At 42.4% G+C, this 17,260-nt stretch overlaps 1 protein-coding gene across 1 annotated transcript in view; it reads right to left on the bottom strand.

The window, feature by feature from the left end:
- l3mbtl1 (L3MBTL histone methyl-lysine binding protein 1) overlaps positions 1–17,260 on the bottom strand; it is a 66,325-nt gene that overhangs the window by 17,484 nt on the left and 31,581 nt on the right. Inside the window, exons 14-18 of the mRNA XM_089124216.1 lie at positions 14,881–14,991; positions 10,746–10,884; positions 10,547–10,646; positions 9,319–9,513; positions 8,529–8,578 (exon numbers count right to left, since the gene is read on the bottom strand). Coding sequence (XP_088980342.1) covers positions 8,529–8,578; positions 9,319–9,513; positions 10,547–10,646; positions 10,746–10,884; positions 14,881–14,991 — 595 coding nt within the window. The remainder of the gene's footprint in view (positions 1–8,528; positions 8,579–9,318; positions 9,514–10,546; positions 10,647–10,745; positions 10,885–14,880; positions 14,992–17,260) is intronic.

Here is a 17,260-nt window from a genome sequence, read left to right as displayed (position 1 = left end):
CTTGAACTGTATAGGCTAGATAAGGAAAGCAATTATTTTTTTTCTTTCTTTTTTTTTTTTAAGTTTGAGACAATTTAAATTGTCATCCACGTGCTCTCTGCGCAAAAGTTCAGTTAGATATAGGCGTCTGGTGGCCTAATAGTTAATTTACCAAAATGTATTTAATTTAACACGTTGATGTTGATGTAGATGATTTTTATTTATATAATTAGGCCCATTGATTCGTTTAATTTTAATTTTAATTTTTATTTTATTTGAACAGATGATATAGGCCTAAGCCAATTTAAATTTTAATAGTGCGCGCTGCGCAAAAATCAGTTAACATCAAAATATGGCCTAAAAATGAATTAAACATTTATGTAGGCCTATATATATATATATATATTTTTACATTTTTGTTCATATTTTTATTTTAGTTATATTATTAGGCCCATTTATTCATTTAATTTTACAGCAGTTTGTGTTTACAATGGTTATAATTTACATTTTTTATCGTGTGCGTTGGGCAAAAGTTCAGTTATCAAAATTCTGGCCTATAGTTAATTTACTTTTAAAACTTTTATGTATATTTTTGTTTATATAATTTTTATTCATATTATTAGGCCCATTTATTCTTTTAATTTTGCAGGACTTTTTATATACATTCCTGTTCTTGCTTGTCCTAATTTGTAATTTGAAATGAAACATTTCTGTTTGGAAAATGTTGTTGTTGGTCTTTAGTTTTTTGTAAGGAAGGCTGTGGTCTAACCTAAAAGTGAAATAAAAATACATGCAGATTTTTTTTTCGTTTTTTGGAGCAAGCGGTGGGGCGATTTGAGTGGAGCGCGAAGCTAACTGGGTTGAGCACTGAACGGGGAGCGCTTCATGAACGTTCTGTGACGCGCGAGCATGTGCCGGGAACAGTGATTTGATTATTGATTATACGAGGTTGAACTGGCCGTGTGACAGAGCGGGCATAAGATGGACACGAGCGAGAGTTCGCTGGCAAATTTAATAACGCAGAGCGTTATTAACCAATTGATCCATATATAAGATGCTCCGGATTATAAGGCGCACTGTCGTTTTTTGAGAAAATTTAAGTGCTTTTAAGTGCGCCTTATAGTGCGGAAAATACGGGTACATGCCGTCTTTAAATAAATGCACAAAATACACATTTGTATTTAGATTTAAAATTTTTAGTAGGCCTAATCTAGTAATGTCATGTAAGTTTAAATGTTAGAAAAATAAATAAATAAATAAAGACATTTTGCCATAAAAGTGGACTTTAATAAACCCGTATAATATGACCCGTAATAAATCAACAGATCCTACTTACCACTATGTGTCTGCGGATATCTAGGGATTCAGAAGGGCATCGAGGCAGTGAAGTAGATTCATGCAATCCTCGGGGAACCGATCTTGCAAGGCATCTATCAGATGTTGAACATAGCGTTCCCTGGCTTTTTTGAAAGCTTGAATGTAGCGGTCGCTTGAATTGGTCACTTTGACGTCCTTGTATATGTGCCGTCTTTAATAACATTCAAACGGTAGAACCTGTTCCTTTATAACATAGCCAAAGGTCGGTGTATTTTTTTTAAATTTATATATTTTAGGCTTATTCTCTAATTCAGATTGTGTTAGGGGGGCGGGATTATTATCGGTTTTATTATCCAATTTTAATCGGACAATTTGACCGGAGAGATTTAATTTTGTCGGACATTTCATTTTTTTTTCCAGCCAATGTCCGGTAATTACCGGACAACGGAAACCCTGATCCCACGCTTTACACCACTGCATCCGATGCTTTACTCCACTGCATCCCATGCTTTACACCTGTGATGGGTGTCTGAGGCTGGAATCGAACCCTGGTCTTCTAGACAACTGAGCTGCTTTGTTACCTCTGAGCTATTGTGGATGTTGTACAGCAGATGGACCCAAGGGCAGAAGAACAACTTGAATGCTTAATTGATTGAACAAAAAGTGTCTTTACTGAAGAATCCAAGTAAAAAGGTACAACAAAAAAGGAAGCCGAGCTTCCAGAGAATAAATCAAAGAAACAAAATGTTAGGCAAATACAACAGACTTAGCTTTCTTGGCAAGGAAAAATACAGGCATGGTAGGCTCAAGACTGAACACAACTGTGAGAAAGAGACATGCTTAAATAGGTCAATGCAAACAAGCTAATGAACCCCACAGGTGGGATGAATCAAATAATAATGAGTGGCAACAACTACTATTTACAGAAGCAGGGCCACCTAGTGGTTGGGAGAATCATTACATGCAGTCCATTTACCATTTACCATGAAATGTGGGATGAATACGCATGGACCTGGGAAGAAGAAGACGGTAGGCCACTGGGTTGATCCTTTTGACGACTTTGAAGGGCCCAATGAAGCGTGGTGCTAGTTTCCTTGACTCAACGTGCAGAGGGCGGCGTTGGTTTGCATACCTCTGCTGTTGTTGAGTAGCTCTTAGTAGGGCTGCTCGTGCTCTCCGCCATGACTGTCGACACCTCTGGACAAGTTGAGCAGCAGCTGGTACACGGGCCTCATGATCCTGTTCAGGGAACAGAGGAGGAGGAAAACCAAACTGGCACTCAAAAGGGGACATTCCTAAGGATGAGTGGTGTAGAGTGTTGTGTGCAAATTCAGCCCATATCAAATGGGAGCTCCAAGCAGTCTGATTGTTAGATACCAGGCATCTAAGAGTCTTTTCAATCTCCTGGTTGACCCTCTCGGTCTGTCCATTTGATTGGGGGTGAAATCCAGAGGACAGGCTGATGGATGCCCCAATTAGCTGTCCGAAGGACTTCCAGAACCGGGAGGTGAACTGTGATCCACGGTCGGAAACCATATCTTGGGGGAAGCCATGGATTCGGAAGACATGTTGCATCAATAGGTCTGCCGTCTGACCTGCTGTGGGAATCTTGGGTAATGGTATAAGATGACATGCTTTAGAAAACCTGTCTACCACCACCAGAATTACTGTGTTACCTTGAGATTTTGGTAGGCCCGTAACAAAGTCCAATGATATGTGGGACCAGGGGCGTGTAGGGATAGGTAGTGAGTGCAGTAGGCCGTGAGGGTGGGTCTTGGGTTCCTTGTTCTGGGCACACACAGCACAGGCAGCAACAAAAGTCCGAATGTCTCTTTGCATGTTGGGCCACCAAAATCTTCTCTGGATGAGTTTCAATGTTCTTGTGCTCCCGGGGTGGCATGAGAGACGGGAAGAATGGCCCCACTGTAACACATCAGAACGCATGGAGTTAGGCACAAAAAGGCGGTCCGGAGGACCATTACCTGGATTGGGATGTTGTTGTTGGGCCCTCTTCACCGCTGTTTCGATTCCCCACTGGACTGATGCCACCACTTTGGAGCTGGGTAGGATTGGTTCGGGTTTACCCTCCACTTCTGGTTGCCCAAACTGCCTTGAGAGGGCATCAGGCTTTGAGTTCCTGGAACCTGGACGGTATGAGAGGGTAAAGTCAAAGCGGTTAAAGAAAAGGGCCCAACGAGCCTGACGGGAGTTTAATCTCTTGGCTTCCCGGATGTAGATGAGGTTCCTGTGGTCCGTCCAGATAAGGAATGGGTGTTTAGCACCCTCCAGCCACTGTCTCCACTCCTCAAGTGCCAACTTCACCGCCAACAGCTCTCGGTTACCAATGTCGTAATTTCTTTCAGCTGGGGAAAGTCGACGTGAGAAGTAAGCACAAGGATGAAGTTTGCCGTCATTCCTTGCTTTCTGCGACAGCACTGCTCCCACCCCGACGTCCGAAGCATCCACCTCCACTACAAAGGGCAACTCGGGATCTGGAAAAGTCAGAATGGGTGAGGAAGTGAAGAGCTTCTTGAGTCGATCGAAGGCCTGATCAGCCTTTTCGGTCCACTTAAACGGGCTTGATGTCTTCTTGGTAAGAGCAGTCAGGGGTTCTGCAATAGCACTGAAGTTCCTAATAAATCTTCTATAAAAATTGGCAAATCCCAGAAAACGTTGGACCTCCTTAACAGAGCCTGGTTGGGGCCAGTTCAGAACCGCCTGAATCTTAGCAGGATCCATCTGGACATTACCACTAGAGACAATGAATCCAAGAAAAGAGACAGTGGGGACATGAAATTCACTTTTCTCAAGTTTAACAAATAGTCCATTCCTCAGCAGTTGCGATAGGACGAGTCGGACATGTTGGACATGCTCTTGATAACAACGAGAGAAGATAAGAATGTCATCAAGATAAACAAATACAAACTTGTTTAACATATCCCGAACCACGTCATTAATAAGTGCCTGAAAAACGGCTGGAGCATTGACTAGCCCAAAGGGCATTACCTGATACTCATAGTGGCCATTTGGGGTGTTAAAAGCCGTCTTCCACTCATCTCCTTCTCGTATCCGAACAAGGTGGTAGGCATTTCGAAGGTCTAGCTTTGTGAAAATGGTAGCCCCTTGTAAGAGTTCGAAGGCCGTGGTCATTAGTGGTAGTGGGTAGCGTTTTTTTACCGTAATGCGATTAAGACCCCGGTAATCAATGCAAGGCCGAAGGCTGCCATCCTTCTTCCCCACGAAAAAGAAGCCAGCCCCTGCCGGCGAGACAGATGGATGGATGAATCCGCTAGCATCATTGATATATTCCTCCATGGCAGCTCTTTCTGGGGCAGAGAGGGAAAAAAGTCTCCCTCGAGGAGGGCAGGTTCCCGGGAGCAGATCTATTGCACAGTCATACGGCCTATGGGGTGGCAGAGAGGCTGCGCTGGTCTTGCTGAAGACTTCACAGAGATCTTCATATTCTGAGGGGAATCGAGACGACTCAGGAGGATGCACCGGGACTCTGGGGGGCACAGGTTTAAGCTTGGGAATAGTTAGCACCTCTGTGGACTGGACTGGTGGCTTAAGAGGAATAGGCGGCAGCTTGGAGGTGGTAAGTGGGGAATCAGTAGGTGTCTCCAGCAACTCGGAAAAATAACAAAGAGAGAGACCTGAATTACCACAATTAGTTCCCCAAGCAGTTAATGCCCTAGCGGTCCAATCTATATGTGGATTGTGAAGGGATAACCATGGGAAGCCAAGAATTAATGGGAACTCTGGTGAATGGATCAAGAAAAACTGTATCTTCTCATTATGGCCACCAATTTGGAGATGAAGGGGTGTAGTGCATTGGCTTACCTGACCAGATCCCAGGGGTCTCCCATCCAATGCAGTTATGGTCAGGGGTTCTTGAAGAGAGATGGGTTGAATTCTCAGGTTTCTGGCCAAAGTAAAGTCCATAAAATTTCCCGCAGCCCCAGAATCAATGAAGGCAAGGAGCTTGTTATGTTGGTTACCCCAATACAGTGAAATGTTGAGTGAAACCCCAGAGGCTGCTGGTTGGGGAAAGGTGATTACTCTCGTCCCAGCCCCCCTCTTCTTGGATGAGAGTTGTCTTTTCCCGTCAACTCGGGGCAGTGTGACCTGAAATGGTCTGGCTTTCCACAGTACAAGCAGCATTTATCCCTCATGCGTCTCTCCCTCTCTGCTTGTGATAGTCTGGCTCTTCCCAACTGCATGGGTTCCTCGAAATTCATGGGCAGTGGAGGGGATTCAATGGCATTGCTAGAAACTCTGGGCTCAGGCAGCCTGACCTCCCCACGACGTTCCCGTCTGCGTTCTCGAATGCGATTGTCCACCCTGATGGAACTGTCAATAAGGGATTCAAGGTCAGGAGCTGGGTCTCGGAAGGCCAGTTCATCTTTCAGTTCAGAGGATAGGGCACAATGAAACGTTGCTTTCAGGGCTCGTTGGTCCCAACCGCTCTCCGAGGCTAATGTGCGGAATTCAATTGCAAACTCTGCCACACTCCTTGTCCCTTGAGATATCTGAAGCAGCCTGTGGTCAACCTCTCCCCCACTGGTAGGGTGATGGAAGACCTTCTTCATTTCTTCAACAAACAGGTCACAACTCTCAGTAAGTGGGGACTTTTGTTCCCACAAAGCAGTAGCCCAGTCCAGGGCCTTTCCAGTGAGAAGAGTGATGATGTATGCCACCTTGCTGTTCTCTGTGGGAAAGCTGTTAGGTTGTAATCCAAATACTAGAGTACACTGGGTGACAAAGCCTCGACATCTCTCAGGATTTCCGTCATACCTCTCTGGTGCTGGCAGTCTCGGTTCAGGTAGAAAGCCAGTTAATGGGGGTGTGGGTCTGCCAGCTGGCACAGATGGGGTGGTTAAAACTGGAGAGGCTTGAAATGCAGTCTGTACACTTAAGCGTTGTAGGATCTCAGATAGGATCTGCTCATGTCTGTGAATGGTGGAGGCTTGGCCAGACAGTGCAGCTAGAATACGATCAACATTGGATGTAGGTGTGGAATCTTCTGCTGGGCCCACTTCCATGGTTCAGTCTTGCTGTGATGGGTGTCTGAGGCTGGAATCGAACCCTGGTCTTCTAGACAACTGAGCTGCTTTGTTACCTCTGAGCTATTGTGGATGTTGTACAGCAGATGGACCCAAGGGCAGAAGAACAACTTGAATGCTTAATTGATTGAACAAAAAGTGTCTTTACTGAAGAATCCAAGTAAAAAGGTACAACAAAAAAGGAAGCCGAGCTTCCAGAGAATAAATCAAAGAAACAAAATGTTAGGCAAATACAACAGACTTAGCTTTCTTGGCAAGGAAAAATACAGGCATGGTAGGCTCAAGACTGAACACAACTGTGAGAAAGAGACATGCTTAAATAGGTCAATGCAAACAAGCTAATGAACCCCACAGGTGGGATGAATCAAATAATAATGAGTGGCAACAACTACTATTTACAGAAGCAGGGCCACCTAGTGGTTGGGAGAATCATTACGGCTCAGCACCAACTAGAGGCAGGGAGAGTCATTACAAGCTGGAGCCTTACAACACCACTGCATCCGATGCTTTACTCCACTGCATCCCATGCTTTACACGACTACATCCCACGCTTTACTTCACTGCAACCCATGCTTTACACCACTACATCCCACGCTTTACACCACTGCATCCCATACTTTACGCATCCGATGCTTTACTCCACTGCATCCCACTGCTTTACTCCACTGCACCCCACAATTTAAACCACTGCATCCCATGCTTTACTCCACTGCATCCCATGTTTTACTCCACTGCATCCCATGCTTTACACCACTGCATCCCACTCTTTACTCCACTGCATCCCACACTTTACACCATGGCATCCCACGCTTTAGACCACTGCATCCCATGCTTTACTCAACTGCATCCCACGCTTTACTCCACTGCATCCCATGCTTTACACCACTGCATCCCACGCTTTACTCCACTGCATCCCATGCTTTACATCACGGCATCCCACGCTGTACCCCAGTGCATCCCACGCTTTACCCCACTGCATCCCACGCTTTACTCCACTGCATCCCAGACTTTACACCACTTCATCCCACACTTTACTCCACTGCATCCCATGCTTTACACCACCGCATCCCATGCTTTACTCCACTGCATCCCACTGCTTTACACCACTGCATCCCATGCTTTTCACCACATCCCACGCTTTACACCACCGCATCCCATGCTTTACTCCACTGCATCCCACTGCTTTACACCACTGCATCCCATGCTTTTCACCACTACATCCCACGCTGTACACCACCGCATCCCATGCTTTACTCCACTGCATCCCACTGCTTTACACCACTGCATCCTACGCTTTACACCACTGAATCCAATGCTTTACTCCACAGTATCCCACACTTTACACCATGGCATCCCACACTTTAGACCAATGCATCCCATTCTTTACGCCACTACATCCCACGCTTTACACCACTGCATCCGATGCTTTACTCCACTGCATCCCACTGCTTTACACCACAGCATCCAATGCTTTGCACTACTGCATCCCACGCTTTGCTCCACTGCATCCCATGCTTTGCACCATCCCACATTTTACACCACTGCATCCCACGCTTTACACCACTGCACCACTTTGCATTGCACTTGGTGATGTAAGGCTTGGCTGCAGCTGCTTGGCCATGGAAACCCATTCCATGAAGCTCTACGCACTGTTTTTGAGTTGATCTGAAGGACATATGAAGTTTAGAGGTCTGTAGCTATTGACTCTGCAGAAAGTTGGCGACTTCTACGGACTGTGTGCCTCAGCATGTGCTGACCCCACTCTGTGATTTTACGTGGCCTGCCACTTTGTGGTGGAGTTGCTGTTGTTCCCAATTGCTTCCACTGTTATAATACCACTAACAGTTGACCATGGAATATTTATTAGTGAAGAACTTTCACGATTGTACTTCTTGCACAGGTGGCAACCTATCACAGTACCATGCTTGAGTTCACACAGCTCCGGAGAGGGACACATTCTTTCACAAATGTTTGTAGAAGCGTCTGCATGCCTTGGTGATTGGAACACCTGGATTCAATGATTTGGAGGGGTGCCCTAATACTTTTCACAATATTGTGTACACACATTATCGGAATATGACTACCATTATTAAAAATATACTTGTGCATTTAAACACAGTAACTGATAAAAAAAATTAAATATAGAAAATGTAGGAAAGAAAAACTCACTCTGACAATTTCTTTGCTGACTTTTACGATATTTAGGGGGGCGGCCGATCCTGCGGAGAGCAAAGAAAGGTGACTATTAAATTAAATGTTCACATAACCGCAATATTGTTAATTTTACAAATATGAAATTCACTGCAAAAAATGATTTTCTTACTTAGTATGTTTGTCTTGTTTCCAGTCCAAATATCTAAAAATTCTATAGATATTGTGTCTTGTTATGTCAATGAAGTGAAAACAAGCAAAATTATTTCCCAATAAGGTACCAAAAAAATGTATTTCTGTTTAAATTAAGGTATTATTTATCTTACCCTATTGTCAGATAAGTTTTCTTGTTTTAAACAGAAACTCACTTAATTATTATTGTAATTATTTTTAGAAAACAAGTCATAATATCTTGTCATTTTACTTATTTACTTTTACATATTTGGACTGGAAACAAGACAAAAATACTTGTGGCAAGCAGGGAGAGGCCGAGAGCCGTGGGAACGGAGTGAGTCTCACGGAGGAGCTCATAATGATCAAAGAAGGAGTGACGACAGTGAAGGATGAAAGAGGAACAGGTCTGGACTGTTTATGTTGTGCTTTTATAATGATTATATGCGGCAGTCGTCTTTGAGGGGCTGTTGCTTTACTTTCGTTTTGTTGTTTGTTTATTTTGATTTTAAAGTTCCGTTGAACGTTCGCCGGTTCCCGACTCCTTCTTCCCTGAGCTTTAACTTTGTTACAATACTAAGCAGGTTTTTTGCAGTGATATAATTGATTAACACAACAAAAGTGAAAATTGTCTTGCCTGCCGTGATATCGTGACTTTTTAGCTCTCTGGCCGAAGACCAGCAGGTTACGCCTGGATCCTTCTGTATCAGAGAGATCCGCCTTGAGCCGGCCCTGGTTCCTCTCAGCCAACGGACAGCCAGATAAACAGTGATGCGCCGTAAAACGCCCGGTCACATGACCTGACCCGTCACATCCCGGAGTAGGGCACTTTCTGTTTGACAAACAACGGGTCTGTTCTCAAATCTGCAGTAATTTGTTTTTAAATGTGTCTCTCAACTGCAAGACAATTTAAAGGAGTAGTTCACTTTTGAAAAAACTTTTGCTGATTATTTACTCACCCCCAGGTCATCCAAGATATTCATTTATTTATTTCTTCAGTTGAAAAGAAATTAAGTTTTTTGAGGAAAACATTCCAGGATTTTTCTCAATATAGTGACTTAAATGGGGTCCAACAGGTTGAAGGTCCAAATGTCAGTTTCAGTGCAGTTTCAAAGTCTCGACACGATCCCAGACGAGGAATAAGAGTCTTAACTAGTAAAACCATCGCTCATTTTCAAAAAACAAACAAACAAAAAAAAAAATATATATATATATATTTATATATATATATATATAGAGAGAGAGAGAGAGAGAGAGAGATTTAACCACAAATGCTCGTCTTGCACTAGCTCTGTCATGGTCCACACATTACATAATTAAGCTTAAAGGTCACAGAAGTACAAGCCTAGTGTTTACAAAGCCAACGTGCAAAGACTTTTTGTCTTTTTGACTTTTTTGAAGTCAAACAGCCTTTACTAAAAAAAAAAGTAAAACAACAATGTTGGACGATTTTGAAGTTGGAGGAGAAAATGAGATTCGCCCTACCCTACATTTTTCAACCAGAACACACCTGACCATTCAACGTGATTATGTAATGCGTCGTGTAAAAGTCGTGGACATGCAAGACGATAAAAAGTATATAAATGTCGTGTTGAGACTTTAAAGCTGCACTGAAACTCACGTTTAGACCTTCAGACACCATTTTAAGTCAGTATATGGAGAAAAATCCTGGAATGTAAAAAAAAAAACATTAATTTCTTTTCGATTGAAGAAAGAAAGACATGAACATCTTGGATGATGTGGAGGAGAGTAAACTATCAGCAAATTGTTTAAATCCTGAAGTGAACTACTCCTTGAATCAGAAGACAAAACACAAACTGCACAGTTTGAGTATTTTGCACTGTAAGGGCTCATGAAGGAATGACCTGTGGTGGAAGCTGTATTTGGAGGGGTTGCGTGGCTGAGGCAGACTTTTATAAGACAAGGAGAAGTTGGGCTGTCGGGCTGTTAGAGTCTCCCTGGGACCTAAAAGACACATATTACTCTGGATTGACAGAGTATTTGGTACATGAGCACATACGAGTCAGATGGATGAGGAAAGAGATTGATCTGGAGGAATCTCACCAGGTTTCTGGGTGATGGGTTGGCAGGGTGGAGGTTTGAGGGGGTGTCCTGTGCCTTCACACCAGCCAGCAGGGTGGACGTCTGGATGGTCTGAGTCCATCCACTCGTCATACAAGTGGCTCCAACCATCAAAATGAATCTTAGGACAACAGATGAGGCTAACACTTTCAAGAGGACATCACTCTACCACATTCATCCATGCACCACTGAAATGCACTGATAACATTTTTGTCTCATTAAGGGTGATTCTGTGAGCCTGCTTTTCTTTGGATGTTTTTGCTGGATGTGTTTTTTTCTATTCATGTTAATGTCAAACTAATAAAGGTAGTGTGTAACTGTGTAATTGCCGTTTATCATGTGGTTCTGACCAGTGAGTCAGTAAGTCTTTTGACTGCATAACAAAAAAAAGCTGGGCAACGATTAATTGCGATGAAGCGCATCCAAAATAAAAGTTTGTGTTTACATAATATATGTGTGTGTACTGTGTATAATTATTTTGTATATATAAATACACACATTTGCATGCATATATTTATACATAATTGATAATAAATATAAATATTTTTTTTAATCAATCATTTTGTCTGGTTTTCCTGTTTTGTAGATTTTAAAGAATGTACGGAATGTAGTGAAATTTGTCAGTTTGGTAAGAGAAACAAGCTTAAAATATCCTTTTCACTATTGCAGTCTTAAAGTCGGTTTGAGAAAGTCCCACACAAAAAGACTAAAACAAATCATTTGACATCATAAGGTTGTGCCTTATCTGTCCGTTTGACTGAATGAACTGTAAACTTTCATTCATGTTCTCATGTTCAGATAACTAACGCATGGTGTTTTAATGTGACACGGTATAACAAAAATATCTGAGGCAGAGCTCTTTTTAGTCGTTTTTTTTATTTTCTCCTGATTTCCTCTTTGCTGTATAGCAGTATGATAAAATACAACATTTGTGGTCTGCTCTCCAGATTTTATTTATGATATCCCACGAATAATTCACTAGAATGCACTAAGAATCTCTCGTTTTCCAAATCCTCACGTCTCTTTTCAGGTTTGTTTTCACTTGAATGCTTTAAAATGTTGGCCATTTTCATATCTAATCCCTTTTAGCAATGTTTACTGGAATGTTTCTAGAGGAAACAATGTTAAAGAGGTAAATCTGTCAAAATGACGGAAAAAACTTTTTTATTAATCAATGTTATCAATATTATCAGTCAATGTTCCAGTTAATAAGCATTTATGATTAAGTCAACATGTTACATAAAAGAGACATATAATACTACAGTGATAGCCCTATTTACGCAACAGTATTATTGCTGCAGAAACATTCAGGGGTTACTCATGGTCTGTGGAAGTAATTGGTAATTGCTTTTACTGTTTACATGTCCTTTTAATGTTCGAAAGTAAGAATAATGTAGTATCATTGTACCCAGTAAAAAAAAAAAAGCTTATTACAGCGTTCACAGAGTGAAGCTTTCACTAGTTGTTTACTGTTTAATGGAAGCTACACACATAATTTGCGCAAAGCCCCATGGAAAAAAAGGTGGATATAATCTCTGGAAATATGTCCTACTTAATTTTGCCTCTCAAAATCTTGTGTAGAGAATGTGTAATATTTCTGATGTAAAACAAGGTAATAATAAAGATATTCTGCAGTGTGATTCAGCGGCATCACATGCTCTGTTAGCACAAATGTTACAATTTGTTGGTTCATGGATTGACAATGCTTCAGCGAAAGTTATTTACTCTTTTAAAGGTCCCCTGACATGAAATTTTCTGAGGTTTTTTAACATTAATATGAGTTCCCCTAGACTGCATTTGGTCCCCTCGTGTCTAGAATTTTCAATCGGTGTAAACCGAGCTTTGGCTATTTTTCTCTTCTCTGCATCTGTCTGCATCTCAGAATCTCCCCCTATATAACGTCATATAGGGGAAAGGTTACTCCCCTTTCTTTCTCTGCTTTGCCCGCCCAGAGAATTTGCCCCGACGATGAGAAAACAAGCTAGGAACAGAAAGTATGAACACGCGCAGGCGCGATTTTATTTTTTCCTAGAGAAATAGCTTTGAGATTTGAGTTTTTCCTCGAGAAATATCATGGATTGCAAACGAGCGAAGCATGGCAGTTGCTCAGTGTTCGGATGTACAAATGAACCCAAAAGTATTTTTTAGTTCCTTCATCCGAGCCTCTGAAGAAACAATGGGTTCATTTTATTTTCTCTGGAAATGCGCCGACTCTACTCCCAGAAGTTTTGTATGGTCCAAACGGGCAGAAGACAGTAAGTTAATCTTTCTCTCAAAATCGTTCGATACTGTTTATGCATCAGTAAGTCAAGCCAGACTATTATCAACTTCACGTCGTTTCTTTGAGTAGGATGAAAATAATCTTATTTAAAGAAAGTGTTTAGCAGGATGATATTCAAAACGGTAAGGATGCGCGGCTTTGTCTACGTTATGTCGAGTGTATCTGCAGCCGGCAGCGTCGGTTTTCCTTTTTGAATGACGAATATAGACTAATATATCTGCAGAAATAGACATTTGGCTTATTAAACGCAGGTGCAGAACGTACATTTAGCTGTCAGTCGGCTGTAATAATTCACGAAGCATTTTAGCCCTAAAAGTAGCACCTAAGTCTGGGACAGCTTAAAAGAAGTCGAGAGGACTCCTAACTCACTAAGACCTATTCACAAAGGGTAGCACACACCATCACCTCTCGCAGTCGTCCAGGGTCCGCGAAACAAGCGGGAATGCTGCATTGATCTGCAAACAAATCCTCTCCTATTTCACGCTTAGTTTTGCTTGATATCCCAGTGCCGAATTTCACTTTTATTATGTTTTTTTTTCTTCTTTTTTTCTAGCACCAACTGGGTCAGCAGCAGTAACTGATCCTGCGTCGTCCAGTTGGGCTTTCTTTTCAATTTTGGCGAGTTCATAATCCACCGTTATTCAACTATTAGCTACATTACTTCAATAGGAGCAACATTTCCTTGCTTTAAGTAGTCTAGTTAGGCTAATAGAATGTCAGTTAACCAAGCAAGTGTTAATGCAAGTGTCGTTTTTTCATTATTTGGCAAGTGGAGGTTTTCTTTAGGGTAGTAGGCACCATTCACATATAGCGCCTAAAACGCAAGGCGCCTTTTTCCAAAGCGCTAGGGCGGTTGCGCTCTGGTTGGTTCTTGTCACGTGACCTACTGTGCGCTCCATACGGTGCGCTCCATACGGACGCGCTTGGAAAAATATAATAACGAATAACGAAATTAAAATAACGAATTTGAGCGTGCAAAAGACGCGACATGTGAACACTGCTTGCCCTTAGGCTATCTTGAATAATTTCATTCATGACTTTTCTCTCTCTGCCTTTTTACAATTACACTTCACTGGGGCCTGCACAAACATGTCATTATATAGCCTATGCATTTCCATGACATCACTTTTTTTCTTATTATTATTTTGTGTAGGATACAGACATATTTAGATGTCGTAATTCCATGATTTGTTGCAGTGTTGTGTTCCGCATGATGGCCCTGTCATCTAACAACCAGTTAATGTGATCATTGCGAGGAAGCTCGTGCATGAGAATAGACATCATCCATAGCAACGAAGACTCACTCTTAGTTTAGGAGTTGTAATTTTTCCTTACTAAGAGTAGGTCTGAAAGGCGTTGTGAATAACTTTTAAGAGAAAACTCCTAGCTAAAATATTTTAGTGTGATTTAGGAGTACTCCTAGTGGTAAGATAAAATTTTTTGTGAATACGGCCCCTGATCATCATGTTTGAATGATTTCTGAAGGATCATGTGACACTGAAGACTGGAGTAATGATGCTGAAAACACAGTTTGATCACAGGAATACATTACATTATACTATATACAGTATTCACATAGAAAAGTGTTATTTTAATTGTAATAATCTTTAACTTTTTTACGGTATTTCTGATCAAATAATTTGATGACTGCTTTGATGAGCAAAAAGACTTCTTTTACAATCGTAAAAAATCTTACAGACCCCAAACTTCTCAACGGGAGTGTGTGTTTCTTCTGAGTTTTTATGAGACATTAAATGAAAAAACGATAATGTCCTCGATTAACTTTATTTATTTGATTACAGCAGCATAGCTGTAAGCTGCCGGCTTCTCACACACCTTTATTCTGTAAGTGTCCACTTCCTCCACCGTAGCCACGCGGATCAGACCCGGACACCTCTTATCCACCGCCTCCAGCTTCATCTGCAACTGGAAGCTGTGGGAAGGACGCTACGCAAACAAACAAGAGGAGTCAGCTTTCCAATGCAATCCTAAGCCTGGCTTTAAGGAAATGGTTTAAATACGGTTATCAGTATATTTTGAAACAGAATACAATAGTTTCAATCAGATTTTTTTTGATTTCATCAAGTCTTACTAACCTAACAATTAAAAGGGTCCTGACACAGTGTTTTTTGTTTTTTTTTTAATTATTTGAATATATTCCTGGAGGTTCACTGTGGTAAGGGGGGCATGGTTCAGCAAGGAGATAGAGAGGCTGAAGACGAGCGGTGCGTAAGTAGGTCAAATGCAATGATCTTGTTTCAGTAATTGGCATGGAGACACAGGATGACACCAGGAAATGGATACAGAGACTGAACTGGGACTTTGTGCATGTCTGAGAACTGAGTGACTGGAAAGCCAAGTGCTGCAGTGAAAGAGTTTATTTATTTTTATTTGCGAAGAGCGCAACATTTTGTTTGTGATTTCTTTGAATTACTTTAATAGATCACACAAGTCTCAGTCAGGTGACCCAATCTCTTTCCCTCCTCACAATAAAATCATCACACTGGTGCCGAAACCCAGGAGAAAGAAAATCCACCACCGCTATCATGCAATCCCCGTCAGTTTAGCCATTTGCAGAGGTCATTCAGTCGCTCATGGGACTGCATCAAGAACATCATCAGGAGCTGCAGGACATGAGGGATGACTAGGTCCTGTGAGTTGTTCTGGAGCTGGATGGACCGGGAGCTTCGAGCCGTGGAAACACCATCTGTTCTGTTCTGTTGTGAGACGTTAAACCTAGGCCCTGACTCTCTGTGGTCATTAAAAATCCCAGGATGTCTTTCGAAAGAGTAGGGGTGTAACCCCGGCATCCTGGCCAAATTTGCCCCTTGGCCTCTGTCCATCAAGACCTCCTAATCATCCCCATATATATACCAATTGGCTTCAACACTGTCTCCTCTCCACCAGTAAGCTGGTGTGTGGTGAGCGTTCTGGCGCACTATGGCTGCCGTCGTATCATCCAAGTGGATGCTGCACACTGGTGGTGGTTGAGGAGATTCCCCTCTCTATGTAAAGCGCTTTGATTGCAGAGAAAAGCGCTATATAAATGTAATTAATTATTATTATTATTGTTCTGGCCCTGCCCACTCAGGTGTCTCTCTCCCTCTCCATATAGGCCGGTTCCAGACCAAGAACCAGGGCAGTTCCCATCTCGTGGTCAGCCCAAATGGAAGAGTGGGCCAGCACTCTAACTATTGACTGGCCTAGAGCACTGCCAAGAGGGGCTGGATTGAGTCCAGCCTCAGCTCCGGTTCCTCCGCTCTCGCCAACCCAATTCCTTGACCACTTCCTGCCACTAGGGCAGTGGGGAAGTCTAGGAGACTTGTAGATCGTTGTCCGATGATGGAGGTCGGGACACTGATCCGGGTTCCGGACACCCCACAGGCTGCCCCAGATCAAGCTAGGTTGTACCAAATACCTGTGAGTATTAAGGGGGATACCCATCTGGCTTTGTTGGATTCATGATGCAACCAAACCTTCACCCATCAAAGCCTGATACAACCGAAGGCATTGGATAAGAGCTGCATGGTTAAGGTGCGGTGTGTGCTTGGGGATGTGGTGAATTATCCCTTAATGTTGGCTGTTATTCAATTTTGGGGGCAAAAGCATAGTGTGGAGGTTACAGTTAGCCCGCACCTTAGATATCTGCTAATTTGGGGGACAAACTGGCCCACTTTAAAGGGGTGATGAACTGAGAACTCAAATTTTCCTTGAGATTTTGACACCTAAGAGGTGTCAAAGCCGGTTTAGCCCGCCCACCGATTCGCGCATTACATGCATAGCTAAATAACATAGATGCCTACCTCGTGATGACAAACCGGAGTGAGCTACCGAGCAATACAAAATATTGTGCAGCGCCTGGTCGTGGAAGAAGACAGTCGCTGCATAAGCTTCCTCTGGATTCCAATAGGAAATTAGCATGCACTATTTTTAATGACGTTCCAGCTGATGACGTTCCAGCTGTAAAACATTGTCGGGTAGAGCAGTAAAACAAAACTAGGGTAGAAAATAGCCTATCACTTATTCATTTTGATTTTTTTGAATGCAAAAACAAAGCAAACGTTGTTCAGTTGACCTCAGACAACAATCTAATAAAATTTTAAAAGCCAGTTCATGACCCCTTTAAGTCAGTTATTGGGGCATTTATGTGTGGATGTTTCTTGGAAATCGGGAGAGCGGGGAAAGGGGGCAGTCATACAGGCGGGAGAAGCTGAGT

Source organism: Pimephales promelas, chromosome 20, assembly GCF_988280905.1.
Source record: "Pimephales promelas chromosome 20, fPimPro1.hap1.1, whole genome shotgun sequence".
NCBI classification, from domain to species: Eukaryota; Metazoa; Chordata; class Actinopteri; order Cypriniformes; family Leuciscidae; genus Pimephales; species Pimephales promelas.
The sequence above is the reverse complement of the archived record's forward strand: the minus strand, read 5'-3'. Positions and strand labels throughout refer to the sequence as shown.